At 29.8% G+C, this 20,281-nt stretch overlaps 1 protein-coding gene across 3 annotated transcripts in view; it reads left to right on the top strand.

Annotated features, from left to right (window-relative positions):
• The window catches only part of LOC113378736 (netrin-1-like), a 299,939-nt gene that overhangs the window by 190,322 nt on the left and 89,336 nt on the right, over positions 1 to 20,281 (top strand). For all 3 annotated transcript variants that reach the window (XM_026619312.1, XM_026619311.1, XM_026619313.1), the window contains exon 2: positions 3,620 to 3,808. In XM_026619312.1, coding sequence (XP_026475097.1) covers positions 3,620 to 3,808 — 189 coding nt within the window. The remainder of the gene's footprint in view (positions 1 to 3,619; positions 3,809 to 20,281) is intronic.

The following is a 20,281-nucleotide window of genomic DNA, read 5'->3' as shown; positions in this document are numbered from 1 at the left end:
ACTGTCTATCAAATATATTATGAAATCGATATCAAAAACGATTAAATAAATCACATTTAAATAACAATTAATTACAATTCTTGTCGAACTCATAATTCATACAGACTTCGCGAGTGGGGTATACCGCGCTGCGCCGCAGCTCCAACATGTTACGGTATTGCATGTTTGCCATTTTATTTTTAGTATTTATGTAAAAATAGCAATGAAAGTATTGCGTGAATGACCGACATGTATTAATAATTAAGTGTTTGACTCAAATTTAAATTTTATAGAATATTAAACAAGACAACCGGGTTTTGTTTGACATTTTCGACTCATGTATGACGTTTTCAACAAAATCATACAAATGGAACTGATTAAATGAGAATGATATATGCCACCTGTCCATATAGAATTTATACAGAAAATGCATGAGATTAATTACGTACGATTAATGATAACTTGGCATTATTTTGCAAAATACAAATGAAGCCTGTGTTAAGGAAGTGCGCTGACAAATTCAATGAATAATAAATCTATAATGCTTCAACATTATGTGGTTCTATGAAAGCCAGTTTTATGACAGCATCACTTCATAAATCCGTAATTATACAAAAGGCTTTTTGATTAAGGTTGTCATCGTACGCACTTAATTAGCAAACGAACTATATTCAGTTCGTGAGGAACTACTGTCAGTGAAACTTGTCTTTTAGTACAGTGAATTCGAAGATAGCTCTAAATGTGCAGAACTGCAAACGCTTGTCAATAGATTTGGAAGAGTTGCTGATCATAATGGAAATGTTGATATGTTGTACGGGGTAGCATTGATACATCAAGTTGTCTTGCTTCAGGCGAACGGCGGCTATTAAAATATTAGCCGGTGAGACGAAGAGCGCAGCCACCCGCGGCGTGAATAAAAATCCCTAGGCGCAAGGACCAAATGGTCCGACTCTAAACCGCTCCGTTTGAGTGTTATTCAGTAATTAATTTCCCATGGAACGAAACATCCTCCCGAGCAGAAGTTAATATATTAAGGCGAGGAATATCGTGCACCGCACGGAATGACTTCGGTTGTTCAAAGTATACATATCTAGCGCGGCGTGCGTGGGCGGCTTTTAATTAGATTAGTGATATATATATACATATACGAGCACTCAGTTATAAACTTGATAGAAGTGCTTGCTCACGGAAATAATAAATTATTAGCCTTTCTTCTCCGCTTTACGTTGGACTGTACATTTAGATGCTCTGTTGAAACACAAATGTATAATTAGATTAGCTTGATGGGCTGGGGAGGCGAAAAACAGGGATTCATTAATTTTGCTATTAGCTAAAGCTTGTGAAAAATTTATGTCGCAGATAATTCGGTGTGTCACAGCTTGGTTCCAGGATAGAGCCATATATCAGCGACAATATTATTCGCGGTTGAACATTGGCGTGCGATTTGAAAGTGTCTTGCGCCATATAATAGTACAAGTAGACACATAATATAATATCGTGCATATAAGTCTAGACTGCAGTTCATGCGCGCGAAGTAAATGTCTAGACGCCGATATCAGGTTTCTCAATCTTATAACATTTATATCAATATTTACTGAAATTTTACGATGCTACTATTATCCTAAATTTATAGTGTATTATGCGTATCCAGCCGTTAAATTGAGGAGGTGCATTAAATGGAAGCTACATTGAAGTTCTAACATTTAAGAGAAAATGAACACACCTGAACATAAAGTTGAAAACGACAAATATGCCATACATTCAAAAATATTCACTTTTTTTATTCGGCAATTGATCCGCATTAAATCAATAATTTATTGGTTGTTCAAGCCATCACCCATTAAAGTGTTCTCACTATTATGATCGTAAATATAATGTTTATTTATGCGTCACGATATAGTGAGAATTTATTGATAACGATCTTAGTAAACCACTAATATCAAAACGTTGTTTATAAATGACTATGTGTGCGCATTTAATTATACATTGAATTAAAATTCTGCTTCGAACCATGCTGATTCTATACCTACAATTTAGTTATTTATCGACATTATGACAAGATATGAAAATTATTTATTGAGCAGACAAGTGAATGAATAAACGTAATTGAATGATTTATTACGCTGAATTGTAGTTGCATCACAGAATTATTTCATTACATTCTAGACATTATTAATGTAGAATTTAAATACATACAAACATACACACATATATATATATATATATATATATATATATATTAAAGCTAAAAAAGTATTTAATCTATAAAATTTAATTCCAATCGATTGAGTTTATGCAATTTGACTAATCTAAAATTTAAATCTAAATTTTAAAAATTTAGAATTAAAATTAAAATCTAAAAAAAGGATGATGATATTTTCAAATGGTAAATGGTAGTATTTCAATATATATTTTGAAGTAAAAAAATAAGAATTTTGTATATCACCATTTAACGGTAGATTTACGCATATCCGTTCCAACCACCCAAGACCGACCACGTAGATTCACATTTTTACATGACTTTTTAGTAAGTTGTATTAAAGCTTTTTTATGCAAACTTGTATTTGTTCTTGATATTATTATTTATAGTACGATATCTTTATTGTTATTAAAAAAAAAATAATTTACTTAATAAAATTTATTGTAGTTACAATGCTTTGAATCCACGTTTAACTAGATCCTCTGGAAAATGCCCGGAAACTAGATTAGGCAGAACATATTCAATTCCGTGCTTGTTAGTACAAAAATTTAAATGGAATAAAATTCCGTAAATTCATCAAGATATTAACTTTTTTTTTCTTCAAAGAAAAAGAAATAATTATTATTGAAAGAGTGATGAAAATTAATTATCTGTTTCGAGAGCATATTTTCGAATTGATTAATTGAATATTCAGAACTAGAAATATATGTTGATTTATATGAGAATGAATAAAAGGTTGTTATATTTCGCGAATTTTTATTTTATTATTATTTTTGAACAGCAATCAGAACCTAATAGTTCTATAAGCTGTTTTGTTGATTTTGACTTAATACTAGTCTGTTTGACAGATGGCAACCCAATCAGTTATCACATCTCTGTATGATGTATTATTATTACAATTTCTGTAATAGGGCTAGTATTTTTATTGGTGCAGCAATGCTGGGTGAGGGCTATTTTCACTTGGAAACATATTGTTATCTATATTTCCAAGTGAAAATCGGTGTCACTGTTGCCTGACAACAGGCTGCTAGAAGTGGGTATCGAACCCGGGACCTCTGAAACAAGTTCCATCGCTCTTATCCGCTTACCTAGGGGCGAGCATTACGCGAATCAAAGAAATTTTCAACGTAAACAATAAATCAAATATTTAAATAATAAAATGAAATTATACATATTTGCAACTAACGACTAGTAATTATGTATAGCCTACATCTACTAACTACAAATTTAACATTCTTATAAGATCTTTGGCAGCTTTGCTAGTCTACAACTACATAAGACAAAACTTCGAAAAAAGTTCACATTCTCAATAATCAGTAGAGCAAATAAAGAAAACATAGGTGCATGCCGTTAATGGTCGTGCACGAAACCGTTTTGTTGCCCAAGTCCGCTTGTTCTCTATTAACGATCAGTTGATGATAATTGTGCTTTTGTTCACAGCCTGCCAATGTAATCAGCACGCCCGACGTTGTCGATTCAACATGGAACTGTACAAATTATCCGGCCGTGTTTCCGGCGGCGTGTGCCTCAAGTGCCGCCACTTCACGGCGGGACGGCACTGCCACTATTGCAAGGAGGGATACTACCGCGACCCCAGCAAACCCATCAGCCACAGGAAAGCTTGTAAACGTAAGTCAAAATAATAGTACTACATTTTATATTTTTACATGTCCATTTTTTTATTTATATCTCTACAATGTTGTCAATGATCAAGCATGATTTGAAATTTTATGGCATGATGTATATTTTGAAACTTAGTAAACCAGGAATATCGTTAATGTCATCGACATAATCGTTATCAACAGAGTACTAAGCCACCTACCGCTGCGGTTATTCTACATATTTTTTTAAAATATGACTTAGATTTTTTAAATTTATTTAATCAATTCTATTAATATGATGTCTTAATGACAGTGATAATTACGACCAGTACTGAAAAAATTTGATTCAGTTAGTTTACCGGTATCGTTAAAATTAAAAACAAAAACCGAGAAATTTCTTTTTAGTTTCTAATTTTTAATAAGTCATATATATATGAATGCACCATGAAGTTTTTGAAATGTTGCATATTCGTGCAAGTTCTAATTATATTAATTGCATATGAATTATGAATTATATGCTTTACAGAGTGTCCCAAAACTAAAATGTTGAGCCAAAATGGGGCGATAGTAATAAACGTAACTATCATGAGAAAAAAAAGATTTAAAAAGTTTTCTAAAATATTATTCAATGTAGTTTGAAAATTTGCAACTTTTAAGTGCAACCTAGAGCTTCGGCAAAACTGGACCATTTTTCGGTTATTGTGGTGAATTTTTATTAATATTGTTCATTTAATTTTTTTATCCGTAATCGTAAATATTTGACCATAGTCAAAACTTTGAAAATTTAAAAAATTTTAAATTCATAGTTTTTTTGATTATAGAAAATTTGAATAAATTGTGCGTTTGTTTTTGTTTGTGGTTCTAGAAATGTATTTACGGTTATGAATCTAAAGTTTAAATGAACAAAATTAACAAAAATTAACTACAAGAACCGAAAAATAGTCGCAGTTTATCCAAAGCTCTAGGTTGCACTTAAAAGCTCGTAATTTTCAAACTACATAGAATATTTTTTTCCATTACATTTACGATCAATGATTTCTGGGACACTGTATATAATATATATATATATATATATATATATATATATATATATATATATATACATCTTTTTCGTGAAATACCATAAGATTGTAGCCAACTTATTTCTCAGTTTTGTAAAATATTATTTAAAACGATCTGATTTTGCAAGCTTTACCTTCCTACCGATTTAATTTATATGATGTATTTCTACTTAAGTGATGTTATACGTATTTATCAAAATAATTTCTATTCCTGCGCAAGAACAATTACATTTGCTGTACCATATTTGGTACAGAATGTACTATAAGTTTAGTACTTTGACATTTTCATAAGCCAAGTATGAAATAACTTTGAAGCTAAAATTAATATAAGATATTACGATAATTATTGTAATAATATATATAATTTCAATTTACGTAAAATTCGATGAATTTTTAGCAACTTTAATCGTGATATTTACTTGACATATTTTGCTTTAATGCTATGTTTCAGTTATTAGATAGAAAATGGAAACGGATAAAATAGATTTACAAAGTATAATAATATACATCATAGAAATAACAACTAAAGCTTTATTTCGTAGTTTTTTTTAATTTTTTTTTTTGAATTAATAAATAATTTAACATTCAGTATTAAAAATACGAAGAAATAATATTTTATTTAGTTTATACTCTGCGTAATATTTTTAACGTATAGTAAATAATTGTGTATATGATTTGGCGGGACACAAAGGTTCAATTTTACTTTTGAGCAATTATAATGTGAAAACCAAACACATTATATCACAACAAATAGCACATATTAAACAAACAACTGTCTGACTATGTTCAGTAAAACTCCCAGCATATTCTTCATTGTAGAAATCAGTGTTTTTTTTTTGCTGTTGCTCAAAAATTTGTCACCTGTTCGGAGTAAAATGGGACAGCCAAAGGACAAATAGGTCCAGTGTCTTATTTTCAATTTTAAATGGATTATACGTAATAATAGCTACATTATTCAACCAATGCAAAATATAAACTTGATGGGTGAAATATTCATCAGCAAAGTTGGAATTGTTACTTAATTAATTTAAATCTAGTGAATTTGCTTTCTCTAACTTAATTAACTGTTTTTATTCACTATTTTTGTTGTTTACACCTTCGTCAGGATGAAGGTTCTTTTGGTCCTTTCTACCTCACGCCCGTGTAAGCTTTTATAGAGGTTATATACAAAACTGCTGAATCTTTTTCCTGTTGTTGAAAAATTCTAAACTCTATTTGATTTTAAGACTCGCTCTAAATAATTTCTCTATATTATTTATGAATCAATGAAGTTTTCGCGAAATGACTAAATGTAAAACGAAAAGTGAAAAATTAATTAATATGCATAAAACCTCAATGACATTATGTTTAACACATCAAATTACCTTTGTTTGTTTAGAACTTTGCCAAACAATTTCAAAAGTAATTACTTATGCGTTTATCTTAGAGAAATCTGAATAAGAATTTCAAACATCGTTGACAAAATGTTAATTGACAAGTATAAATATATATGTAGAACAATTGAGTTTGAGATTTTTCTAAAACTTATCACTTTCGCTCCCGAGGCGAGCGCACCAGTATACATAAAGTGTAAATATTCCGAGAACAAGGTATATTTACTTTTTGCTTTCGATATTTTTCCCTTTACTTTTGTCGCGTTCTGAGTTCTTGTAACCCACACGTGCGCGGCGATGATACATAGTTATTTGGTTCTATATGCGGGTTTAACACTCTTGTCAATGCCGTAATAAAATCGAACAAGGTGTCACATTTTGCAAAACACGTTAAATCCATTTGTAAGACTCATAAATAATTTAGCGTGCCATCGTGTACGTTATCGACTTTTTCTTCTCTCGTCTTAAGAACGAGTTATCAACAATATGCAAGAGAAATAACTTAGGCTGCGCGGACTTGATTAATGAACGCAAGCGCGACTGATTGAAATATAGCTTTATCATTCCGACATTTATAGATTCATAAAACTGTATACATTCATGACATAGAAAATCAATAAAAAATAACAACTAATGTCATATCACATACAGAATCCCTGTTACTGAATCATCAAACGATTCTAATTTAAATCGTGACAATCTACATAAAATATTGAGCCATCGATTAAGCGCATTGCGTACGTTTCACTAGATTTGAATAAGAATCTCGTTTATACACATGTATTAATTAACATAAAATTTGTTATGCAAATTATTATTAATTCATATACCATTAATTATTGAGTTATTGGTTCACATTGAGATTTAAATTTACATTAATTTATTGATTCAATAAATATCACATTCTTTAAATTTATATTAGTTTTTTCTATACCATGAAACAAAAATATAAATTTATATAGGTAAATAAGTTAAAAAAGAGTACATTTATGATAATTCAGCTGTATTTGTGCTCGAAGAAAACATTGCAGTAATTATCTCAAATTTTGTAATGAGACCAATTATACTTATTAATATAATTGGTAATAACTGAATCAGTTATGCAATAAGCTAAGCTCACTACATTTTCTCTGCAAAGTTCATACATTTTAACTAATATTTTGCTTTATTTTACGAACATGATGATCATCACGCACCTGCCTTAGGGATGTACTACCCATTATTATATATAAATATATATAATAGTTAAACATATGGCTTTGATAAAATGGTAAATTTTTAATTACTCTGCTTTTTACTTGGTTTTATGCCTGAATTAACTTTTCCATATATTGTTTACTTATTGAAGAATTTTTATTAAAACAATTCGTCAAATATAATTTAATTCCCACGCTTAGTAAATCTCAGTATTCAAGATAATTAATTAATCACAATACAAATAATTTGTATTATTAGTTATTAGTTGTCTTACCAAGCGCTTGGTGGATGCGCGTTGCGCCACGATCGAAAATCATGGTATCTATTTCAGTGCCTTCAACAATTTATATCTGCTTTGAAGAATCAGTATTCATTTTACATTTTAGTATCTGATATTAATGATCGATAAAACTGTTGAGTTTTTATTGGTGGGCAATGACTATCCACATCAATGAACCGTTTGCCGATAGTGCGCGCTTTGGTTATGTAGAAAGTTTACAGAGTACTCCACCTACATGGCATGCAGTCAAAACTTGTTTATTTTCTGTAGATAACTCATTAAGTATTCAACGTGCAAGATGAACGAAATTTCCCTGAGCTCGTTATTAAATCATTCAATAAACACTGGGTCTCACCATAACCTATATACGAGGTCTGTTCAAAAAGTACCCGGAATTTTCGTTTTTTCAAAAAAATATTTATTTATGTGGTCCCCTTCAAAGTAGTCCCCCCCAGATATAATACACTTATGCCAGCGTTTTTTCCAATTTTCGAAGCACCCTTGATATTCACTTTTTGATATGTCCTTGAGCACTCTCAGCGATTTTCTTCAATCGAGGAAAACCGCCGTCCTTTCATGGGTCTCTTCAACTTTGGGAATAGGAAAAAGTCACACGGAGCCATATCTGGTGAATTTTTGCACTTTGCAACACTTTATTTCATTTTTTACGCAAAATTTAATACAAATTCTTTGACTTTTCAATTCTTCCATTGTAAAAATCGCCGAGCTCAGAAAAACACGTCGAACCTTAGCGACTACCACAGACAAAGTAAACAGTGAATATAGCTGAAAATTTCATCATACTTTAGGGGCATGTATACCAACACAATAAAAAAAAAATTTTGACAATCAGACACTCCAGACCCGCGAAATTTAATTATTAGTAATTCCGGGTACTTTTTGAACACACCAACAATTATGAGTAACCGTGGTCGTGTAATAATTCTATTAGCAACTTGTTTTGTCACATACGAGTATATGAGCAATCTGTAACGCATGCAAGTGCCGAAGACCTACTTTAATCGAACACAATAATCTGATGTAATAAAATATGTGATGATAATCATAATATACGAGAGGAATTGATTACATTTTATTGCACATAATTAAAAATAGTTTTACGCTTAATAGTTCGTCAGTCACATTATTTTTTTAATGTATACCATATGTAGAGTAAGGAATACTGGGTACGATTGCGCCACCTTTTTCTGATTAGCAATAATTTTGTGAATATACCAGTTTCCTGAGAGAAAAGATAATTTGGGGATTTGTCTACGTGGAGATACTGAAATACTATCCTTAAATACGATTGATTAGCCGTAAAATCAAATCATACAAGAAAAGGGCAAGTGTCACAACCGTCCTGCGGTAGGTTAAAAAGCAATAGCTCTAAACACCGAAATAGTTTATGAAGACTTTTATTGTCGCTAATAACAGTAATATGTATCATAACACAACATTAACATTTAAATAAATGCTTATGGATATGATATAACAAAAGATATTTTTTTACACAAATTTAACAAGAAATCTTTGTAAATTTTTTTTCTTGTATTGAATTCTCCTTTCTCTTTCCCTTTCGCATTTTGTCTTATTGTTATTCAAGTTAGATTTTTTTATCTGTTTAATCTTTACCCGAAAAGGACAAGAAATACATGTCACAACCGTACCCAAGGCACACTTTTGAAAACAAAATCATCGTTATGAATGAGCTAAATTATCCACTCGAACACCAATTACTGATAATTAACTACTTATAGCAAAAAACAAAGTGATCTATCTGTATGCAAGTAAAAGTTATTATTAAAAGAAATCGATCAGGAAATCTTACTTTTGACTGTTTAAAAGACATATTTCATGTTTCTCCCTTTGGAGGGTCTCAAAATCCGTACTCTGTTAGCTACTATGATGAATGTCACTGATGTACTCTAGCACAACCACACCCAGTCTCCCTTATTATTATGATGCAACAAATTTTCTGAACATTTATAAATAAACTATTGTATTAAAGTTTGAACGCATTTATCGAAATTGACGTAGTATGAGCATTTTTAACTATTAAATTGTTAACACTATTAAGTTTTTTATCTATAAAGTTATTTATTTCTGTTAAATTAACGTTATATTGATGCAAACATTAAAACAGGTAATCTAATTCATATTGATTTTTATATAAATGGAAATGAATTTTATATATGATACTCTCGTTTGCAGAGTTTACAGTTTACAATAATTTAATATAGAGAATGCTTTGCTTCAAAATGATTTGGCTATCATATCCGAAAATAGTCATTTTTGAAAAACATCGAATTAAAATATGTTATATCAAAATAATTATAGGTTTTATTATTTTTTGGTTTACTCTTTTACTTATTTTTAAATTTATCGTTGTGTCCTTGAGATCATATACTTCTCATATCTATGTTTAGAGTTAACCGTATTTTGATTGAATAATATTTTCAATTAATATATACTATTCAAATTTTATTTTGTAAGTTAACTTAACATATAAATTTCCATTTTTGTATAAGATATCGTACAATCTAACCTGAAATACAATCTTACAAAACCATTCTCACGAATTGCCCCGAACATATCCAACGGGCTTTTAGGATGTACGTTGCATCCCTTATCAAATTTATGTAGACATTTTTATAATATATTACCCAAAAAATAGAATTACATATCAACAATATCAAATCTCTCGCAGATGAACGATACCGGAGTTCTGATATGAACGTAACTTACATAAACAACGACATAAAACAGACACCTTTACCTGTTCAACAAGATCCACAAGGACTTGAATTACCAACACAACAAGCCGCACCTAAGTATTACAACAATCTGTCCAAAGGATGTCTTCATTATCGGATAGAGATATCATTATGGCGTATTGACCTCTGGGACTCTAATAGTCTGTATACCGAAAATAAGATATATTCACTATATCGCCGCCCACCTGCTTATTTTACATATATTTCTTTGATTTTCATATAGATGTTCCATGCGGACAATAGTATCAATAAAATTGATGCTTAGCGCTACTGGTTCATCTCAATGTTGATCTGTATCTTTCATAACATACTTGTATATATTTTATTCTTACGCGTGCTTCTATAATCTACTTAAGTTGTCTTGCAATAATATTTTTCTTAATCAGATTATTTTATTTTACTATAGTATTGTGATTCAAGCTAGATGACATGTGCTTTTATCAATACCACACTTATATTCGTAATATATTATTTTTTTCCTATCAGTCATTCTATACTAGATATGCAGAGTATTAGAACACTTCATTTTTCTATCAAATTGTGTAAATTATTATTATTAAACTGTGTTGTTTAAATTACATAATAATACTAATTTCTATTTTAAAATGACATTTAATCGCCTATATATCTTCTATATATATAAAAATAAGTCGGGTTTTCCTTCCTGACGAAGTAACTCCAGAACGCACAAACCGATTTCGACAATTTTGCATTCGTTGGAAAGGTCTCGGGCTCCGCAAGGTTTATAGCTAAGAAAATTAGTGGTGCATGGCATCGTGCCCTAATGCAAATTGCTGGAACTTCACGCACCGTAATTAAAAATTCGAGTAATGACATTACTGAGAATTATCAGAATTATGCTTGGTTAAGTCAACGAGCAATTCTTGCCGCAAAGAATAATGATGTACACGCACTGAATTTCACCATTCAACCAAAAATTGCTGGCGATTTGGTGACATACCAATGATTCCGACTGGTCTTCCGTTTGACTTCAAACGATCGCAATTTCCAGTTCGCCTTGCGTTCGCAATAACAAGTCGCAAGGCCAATCGCTTAGTGTTTGCGGGATAAATTTCAAATAGATTATTTAGAAAATCATTGTTTTTCACATGGGCAGTTATACGTTGCCTGTTCACGAGTTGGAAAACCACCCGCTTTGTTTGTGTTAACGTCGGACCAAAAAAACACTTCATTTTCGTAATCGAAATAAATTCATTACTGTTGTATAATAAAATCGAATTTTTCCTTTTCAAATATAAAACAAACAAAAAATTTTTTTATCCTTCTCACGAAACCATCTGGTGGCGAAACGGAGTTCGTCGGGTTTGCTAGTTTTATATAAATATATAAATACAAAGTTTTTATTATAAAAATATGCATTTCATAAACGTAAATGTTGGAAAGATATACGTGAAATATGATATGAATAGTATACATATTTACTTTAAAAAAAAAACTTATTAAAATATTAATTATGAGAAAATTATGTGATACTTCATCCAGCAATGATATTTTACAGAACTATTTTTTTCATATTTGAACGTAAAAACTTTGCAAAAGATATTGGGAGCAATGAAGTAAATGTTATAATATTATTCCGATGAATTCAATATGAAAAATTTCATATTTTACCATTGGATTTTATTCTGGAAATTTTGAAGCAAAAGCAAGGAAGTGGAGGCATATTTCACGAGCTTCACTCATTTTTTATGATTTGAGATATTAACAAATATATATAAATTTACAGTATTAGGTACATCACGAATAAAATGAAATAAATTGAAGTTCACTCTTTAAATTAGCCTTTGATTTTTGTCCACGCTGACACTATGTAATTCGAAATTTTGTGTTAATTTTTATTCAAATCTTTTCTAGATTAAAAGAGTTTATTCGCTTTCTGCAATATGATGATTCTCAAAAACCAAAATTAAAATAAAACTAATTTTATTATAAGCGCACCAATATTGAATAAAAAATATGTTTTCAAGTTACATATTAAATATTGTGTGAAAGATATAAAAAACTAACGTTTACTTTCGAATTTTTTCGAACACTTTTAAGTCGCAAAAACTTCCAATTGCTGAATTGCTGTAAGCGTTGACTTTGGTTGCATAATGGAAGATCGCACGCTCTATAAACCACTCACAAAGGACGGATGGATTGAATCACCCGGCAACGATTCAAATCCTTGGCGACACGAAGACGTTATGTATTGACACGACAACAATTTATTCACCAAAAGAAGTGTTTGTCGATCGAGAAAATTTATATCAATCATTTTTATCGTAGATAACTCTTTATTTTACTATAAAAGCTAGTGGTGCATGGCATTGTGCTGCAGCTTCCCGAACCATAATTTAAAATTTTTAAAAGCTTTAAAATTTTTTGAAAACTTTGAAAACGTTAGATTTTTGAGAATTTTGAAAAATTTTGCTATTTTTTTTTTGAAAATTTTTAACTGTTTTAACAGGCTTACGCGATATGTTGCAGTCTAACGGTTAAAAATTTTAAAGCTTGAATGCAAACAAAATTTGTATTTATTATTGAAATCTCTATAAAATATCTGATAATTTAATATGCATGTGTCTAATTATCCTTTTTGACCGCAAAATGGCATTTATCTATTTTTTTTATTTGATCTCCAAAACCCCTAGACCTACCTTTCTAAAAAATGAAGCAGTTCTTCATTTAGTCTATACAAGTAAAATGTTTTCTGAATTATTGAAATCGGACGAACCGTTCTTTAGAAAGAATTCTGGTCAAAATCTAACCAGCACGCCTCCTTATCGATAAGAGTTACCGGAAAGTTAATAATTGATCACGATAAGCTTTTATTTAAAATTTTCGGGTACGTTACGTATTGTCAACTAAGGAATGTAACAATCGATTTCGAATAACTGAAGATAAAAAATAGAAAAAATCTACCGAATATTTAATTTACTATAAAATCTGCATTTATAACTGGCAACATAGAACCTCTTCCACAAGCGGCAGGGCTCTCTTGTTCAACACGCCACACAAAAACCTCATATCCAAAATATAATTAAATATTTGTCACTATGATTATTCACTTAATTAAATTATATTTTTTCAGTCTCATTAACACGACTAAATTAGTAATTTCATTTCCCAAATTATCTATTCACGTGTTCATTAATCTGTCTATATAATGAAATATTAATATTTTTGCTACCTGCGCCATGTTAATGATTTTGCAATTGTGCAAATAAATGTCATTTTTCTGAATTAAAATACAAGTTGATAATGAGGATAATTTGATTGTAATAATTCAATTTCAGTATCAACCGTTAATAATCCCTTGTATACGTGTAATATTATTATTAATAATTTATTAAACACTGACCCACACATTGAGTGGTAGTAAATCATTTTATATACACATATTCTGATTTCTATTATATAAATATTTATATAAGAGTATATTGAAAGTCTTATATATTTCTTATTGCTTATATTTATCTGAATGAACTGAAATGGATCGCCAACTATGTCAGCTCTATAGATTTTAAGATGTCAAATGATAAAAGCTTTTTACATTCCTCTAGAGATGTGGATTACATTCCCGTTTTAAATATTAATATCGTCATAAGTTTTCTTATTTTTATCAGGAAATATAAATTAAGAAAACGAGATTTTAAGTACACATTTATTTGATTTATTTCAATTTAAGTAGATATCCATTTAGTTTACGAATTGATTTTCTTCTTAACATTACATAATATTTAACAAATCAATTAGAATAAGCCCTTAGCTACTTATGTGTTGACGAAGTATTCTACGTAATAATTTTCGTTGAGTTCACAATCAGATTCATTTACGATTATGATTTTATAAATACTCTATTTTCATAGTAAAGCATTATTTTATAAGATATTATAAACTATTTAATTTTATCTACAATTGCTAATTCCATTCACGTTATACAAATAATTCACAGTTACAAGAGATATTTTAAAGATGCATAAACAAGTTACTAGGATTTTTAGAGCAAGGCATGATAAGTTAAATTGTATGTTTTTCTTTCAAAAGATTTATATGATTACTGTTTTATTAATAATAATCAAAAATATAACATTAGTAGTAAGTAATCGCTTACGAAGTCACGTAGGATCTTAATAGATACTAAAAAATAAACATATTGCCAAATTTATAAACTCATTCATGCCAAATTTCACTCATCGCGATATATTTACGAAAACTTTTTTGAAATCTAAATATTTCATCATTTCATAAATATAAAGCATGGAAGTTTTTTTGCGTCTACAACATATGTGATATACAAAATGTGCAAAAAAAGTAAAAGATCACTTTGTTTTTAAATGTGAGTAAATGGTTTTAATCCTCTACGAGTGTTTTAACTTCCCACAGGCTAAGTTAGTAATCGCAAAAACTCAAAAATGGAAATTTTTATACATTTTTACGTTTCAAAGGTTTGAAAGGTAAGGTGAAAATTGTGGCACACCTTAGAAAAAATGAATGTATGAGTATGTGTGTGCAGATAGAAATTTTCTTCGACGATCTAGGGAACACTGATAAACCGATTTGAATAATTCAAAAAGCTTTTGATTCGTATTAATCGAAAGACGAGCTATTTGGCAAAGGTAGGAGTAGCTGTTTCGAGGATACGGGGCAAAATGTGCCAAAAATAATAATTCAGTTTTTGAAAGAACGGATCGTCTGATTTGAATGATTTGAAAATCATTTTACTTGTATTGACGAAACGAACGAACTTTGGAAAATTTGGGATCCAGCGGTTTTGGAAACTCAATAAAAATAGTAAAAAAAGATTCCATTTGGCGATCAAATAATATCATTAGACATATGCACATCAAATTATCAGATATTTTATAGAGATTTCAAAAATAAATGCAAATTTTGTTAATACATGTATTTTGTTTATACATATATTCCTATGGGTTCCGTACCAATGTGCATCAGTTAGATTACAACGCGATGCTTACGCGCTTTGATATTTTGTCTCTTAACACTAATCATACCAAGACTTAATATATACCTAATTCTACCATAGCGGGTCAAATGACCCGACTCTATGTTTTATGCTTGAATGTATGAAATATGGATGTTAGGAAGAAAATAAAAATAAAAATTAAATTTGTTATAATTAAACAAAAAAGTATATTGAGCATTTCTATTACAAAAGCAAAAATCAGAAATTTTATTTCATAGTTAATCGCATTTTTACATATAATTGTGTCCATTGTACATTTTCCGCAAACATATTTTTTACATTTAGAGCAAATTTTGTTGGTTTTATTTTTTTTACAGTATCCTATTTGACATATCATACGTTTATAAGCATCTGTAGTACATTTAGGCAACGATACTTTCGTATTTGTTTCTTGTTTTGGTTTTGGTCTTCTACTAGCTTGAGTAAAAAATCTTATCGCGAGATACTTTCTCCTGTCGTTTGCTTGTTCAAAATCCAGGCATCCAGCCAGCCAGCTAAATCAAGGATATTGAAAAAAAACTTGGAGAGGCCATCTGCAAGACTTGGATTTTGTAGTAAATTTCCTCGCCATTTGATACGTCATGTCTACACCAAATTTGGTTTTATTGTAATATGAAACAGTTTCAGGTAAACGTTTATCATAGTTGTCTTCATCGTCGGTATTTGTTGAATCAAACTCATTTTTATTTTCAACCAATATATCTTCATTTTCAGAAAATTCATCTTCACTAATTTCTGAAAACTCTTCGCCAATATTATTTATATTTACTAAGAACTTGTAATGTCTTGTTTGCTTCGACATTTTTCTGGGTAAAAAATAACCTGTATAACTATAGCTATCAAAATAAAATATAAACTAGGTACTTACCAAGACTTTAAATTTCTACCACTTTTTCTAACAATACAAAGCTATTTTAAATCTAAAATTTGATATTTTCTTGAAATTATTCTGAGCTATTTTCGTTGAACTACTTTACGTCTAAGTGTTTAGAAGAATGTGCAACTTACTGACTATAAATATGACTTGACAATCTCATATACCAAAAAATTCTCTCCGGGTCAAATGACCCATTGTGGTAGATATAGGTATACAAGAAAGATTACTCAGAATAAACAAAACAAAACAAGAAAAAAAAATTGTTTATAACTGTACTTTAATTACTTAAAAAAAGTCATGAAGTCAAATGTGCAAACGCAATGAAATTATACGTGCATTTTCAATGCAAAAGTTCAAAATGGGTCATTTGACCCGTTATGGTATGTTTAGTGTTAAACAGCTACACAGCGCGATTGCTTTGAAAAAGAGATCAAAATATTTTAAAAAAATAGAATTTTTCAAAAAAAAAATTCTTCAAAAATTTCAAAATTCTCAAAAATCTAATTTTTTCAAAGTTTTCAAAAAATTTAATTTTCAGAACGGAAAGTATTAGCGATTTGCCTCAAGGCACTATGCCATGCACCAATAGTTAATTTTAGATTTTTGTCTGATGTAAATAAACACCTGTAATGATGAATACTATAAAATTCTAAGCAAGCACATATACAAACAAGCTACATGTATTTATATCTTTGAATTGCCAGCATTTAAAGCCGTTAAACATAATATCAACAACTACTCATTGAATAATAAATAATGTCCATTAAATTATATAATTGCATTTAACGTCGATGCTTCGTTTCATGAAATAGCCATTAGATATACGCTTTAATGAAAAGTGCTACCAGAGAGAAGCACTGGCTCCATTGGCGTTATCACGGATGCGCGTCCACAAAGGCACACGAAATTATTGTACAAATAACTGACGTATTATCACATTAAATTCTTCGGCTTATGATTTTTTGAATATCCGTAGAGTAAACAGTTTATAACACTGCAGTTCTTCGGGCATTATCAAAGCCAACGTTAAAGAAATCCAGTTGATGTTGTAAAGTATCTACAAGAACAAGGTATTATATATTTATGTCTATACAGAAATGTTAGTAACTTAAATAATTTCATTTAAATATGTGTGAGTAAGCGCTCTCTAGATTAATTTATAAAGGAGTATACAAGCTTTTTTTTGGAAAACGGAATGAAGTTTACATATTAATTGTACAAATGTTGTCCCCTTGTTTGTGCATTTTGATTATGTGTGAAACTTCTACAGATAATTAAAATATTATTTACTTAAACTCTCATACAACTATATATATATATATATATATATATATATATATATATATATTTAATAGATGAACTTTGGACTATTTAATGAATTGATTTATACAACTATCCCCCGTTTTACACGTTTTCGATCTCACATGATTTTTTAAAATCAAATTTTTTAACGAAATCTATTAATTTTGCATCTACACAAAATTACAAACACTAAACCTTAATTTGCTTATATCTATAATAACAGTCTCATCGTTTTGCCTAAAATATTTTACTGTCAAAATACAACACTGAAAATGTATGTTACAGCTACAAATTCTTATTGTTAGTATACGAGTATAGTCTATATCTAAGATGGAATAATATAGAAAACTCCCCGTATGATGATCAAAGCTAAATTTTATGTGTGTATAAGCTAGTTTGTTTGAACATTTTTTTTCTCTATAATCTCTTCAATCTATAAAGCAAAAGCAATATAAAAAATAGTTTTTTTTTAAATTTGCTTTATTATTGAAATAAATTAATATTTGTATAATTTTTTAAACATGTTTGATATTAAATATATTATTATTATATTTATTTTTCGTTCAATGTCTTCGTTCTTCATCATATTAAAAACTCTTTTATCAGTTGTTACGTTAGAATAGTTTTCACATGTTCTCACACAAAATCTTATTTTCATGTTATAAATGATTATTAAAAAATTAATAACATTAATAATACGTTAGTTAGTGTAAATATTATTATTAACTTCCCATAGATCAGTTATAGTAATGGGCCAAAAATCAAAAATGAATTTTTTTGCATTTCTCGACGTTTTGAAGGTGTGTGTGTGGGGTATGTTTTGTGTGTCCACATTTTTTCGTTAACGTTTTCGGGCGCACGGATCAACCGATTTGAATTGTTCAAAAAACATTCGATTCCTATTGATAGGGAGATGTGTTGATTAGTTTTTGGCAAAGAGAGGTCCAGCAATTACGGAGATAAAGAGCAAAGAGTGCAGACACTAGAAATCGAGTTTTTGAGTTAAACAAATAATTTCAACTTTGCAATTCAGTTTATATAATCCTTATAAATATTAGACAATGTTACAATATTTATAATAATCTATTTGAAAACATTTAATATTCCTCGAGCATTTCGTTACGGTACGGGAAGTTCCAGCAATTTGCGTTAAGGCAATATGCCATACAACCCACAAGTTGTTTTTGCTTTTGTGCGTTTTCACTATTTATATTAAGTAATGATTAATGAGTTAGTGATAATTATTATTTTCTATTGAATAATAGCGATGATATTAGCTGAATTTTTTTTTATAATAAATATATAATATATTTTTAGAAGCTTATATAATATTTACTTCATTTGAAACAAAAAAACACATTTAAAAAGTTGATCAATGTGAAACTTGTGAGTAATATATCACTGCGATTATAATTAGCTGTTTTAATAAAACAGGATGAATATCTTGTTATAATATTGTATAATATTAAAGATAATGGATTAGCATAGTACTTACTACTTAATCCAATTAAATAAATTTTGCAAACTATTTTAACTGCTGCATGACATAAACAGTTATTTGCGTGGTAAACATGAGTTATGAAGTGTAAATATTTGCAAAGAAAGAACCAATTTATTAACAATTAGATGATGACACACTGACGGCTACTGCCGTTCGCGCGGTGCACCCATACAATCACCATAATATTGGTGCTCGCGTACATTCTTGTAGGAAGACGTTTGAACCAGTTTCGGTTATACAAGAGCACAACATGCAATTCGTCCTAAGGCGTTGGGTTCTCACGGTCTGATAGTATAATCAGTTACTAATTAACGATAATTCGATGATTGTCTTGATACACGAACACGTTCTACTGATTCCGTAATTAATTCAGATTCGACTAACGAAACGCATTGATAACATATTTATGAAGACGATCGCTCGCGGTGTGTCATTAAGCGACGCATTTCATTAACATCGCGTGGTAATTTCGCTAGCAGATTCGAACGGCCACGCATTTGCCTTGCCTACATTATTAAAGTGCATAAAAATCGAAAGTCATATAATAAAATCATGACCGAACAATATTCATAAAGCATAATTGATCAGTGATTTAGTCTTTATTATCCGACTTTATAATTAGCATACATTACTACCCGAATTTGTTAAGACAAGTGAGATGTGGTTAGCTGAAGATTATAAAAAATAGGGAAGACTGGGTACGGTTGTGCTTGGGTACGCAAGTGACAGTCGTCACAGTAGCTAAACTATACTGATTTTGAGAAAATGTCCAAAGGAAAAAAGATATTGCATGTTTGTTTGAACAAGATTCCATTATTGCATTGAGTCAGTGCCCTATATTAACATGATCTGTAGACCGCATTTCTTTTAAAAAGTCAAAAGTAATTTTTTTGTTCGATTTCTTTTAATGTTGTATACATATAGATTACCTTGTTTGTTATTTTAGTTGAACATTAGTAGTTAATTACTAGCAATTAGTTTTTGCGTAGATAATTTAGCTCGATAATAACGAAGATTTCCCTCCAAAAGTGTGCGTTGGTTCTGACAAATTTTGTGGGTACGGTTGTGACATGTTTTTTATGTGTTTATCGGTTTCGGTGAAGATGTAAAGAAAGATCTAATTGAACTAACGATCAGACAAAA

This window comes from Ctenocephalides felis, unplaced genomic scaffold (genome assembly GCF_003426905.1).
Source record: "Ctenocephalides felis isolate EL2017-DRISC unplaced genomic scaffold, ASM342690v1 CF-g0.4_SCAFFOLD_01886, whole genome shotgun sequence".
Taxonomy (NCBI): domain Eukaryota; kingdom Metazoa; phylum Arthropoda; class Insecta; order Siphonaptera; family Pulicidae; genus Ctenocephalides; species Ctenocephalides felis.
Note: the sequence above shows the minus strand (reverse complement) of the source record. Positions and strands in the feature narration are given on the sequence as shown.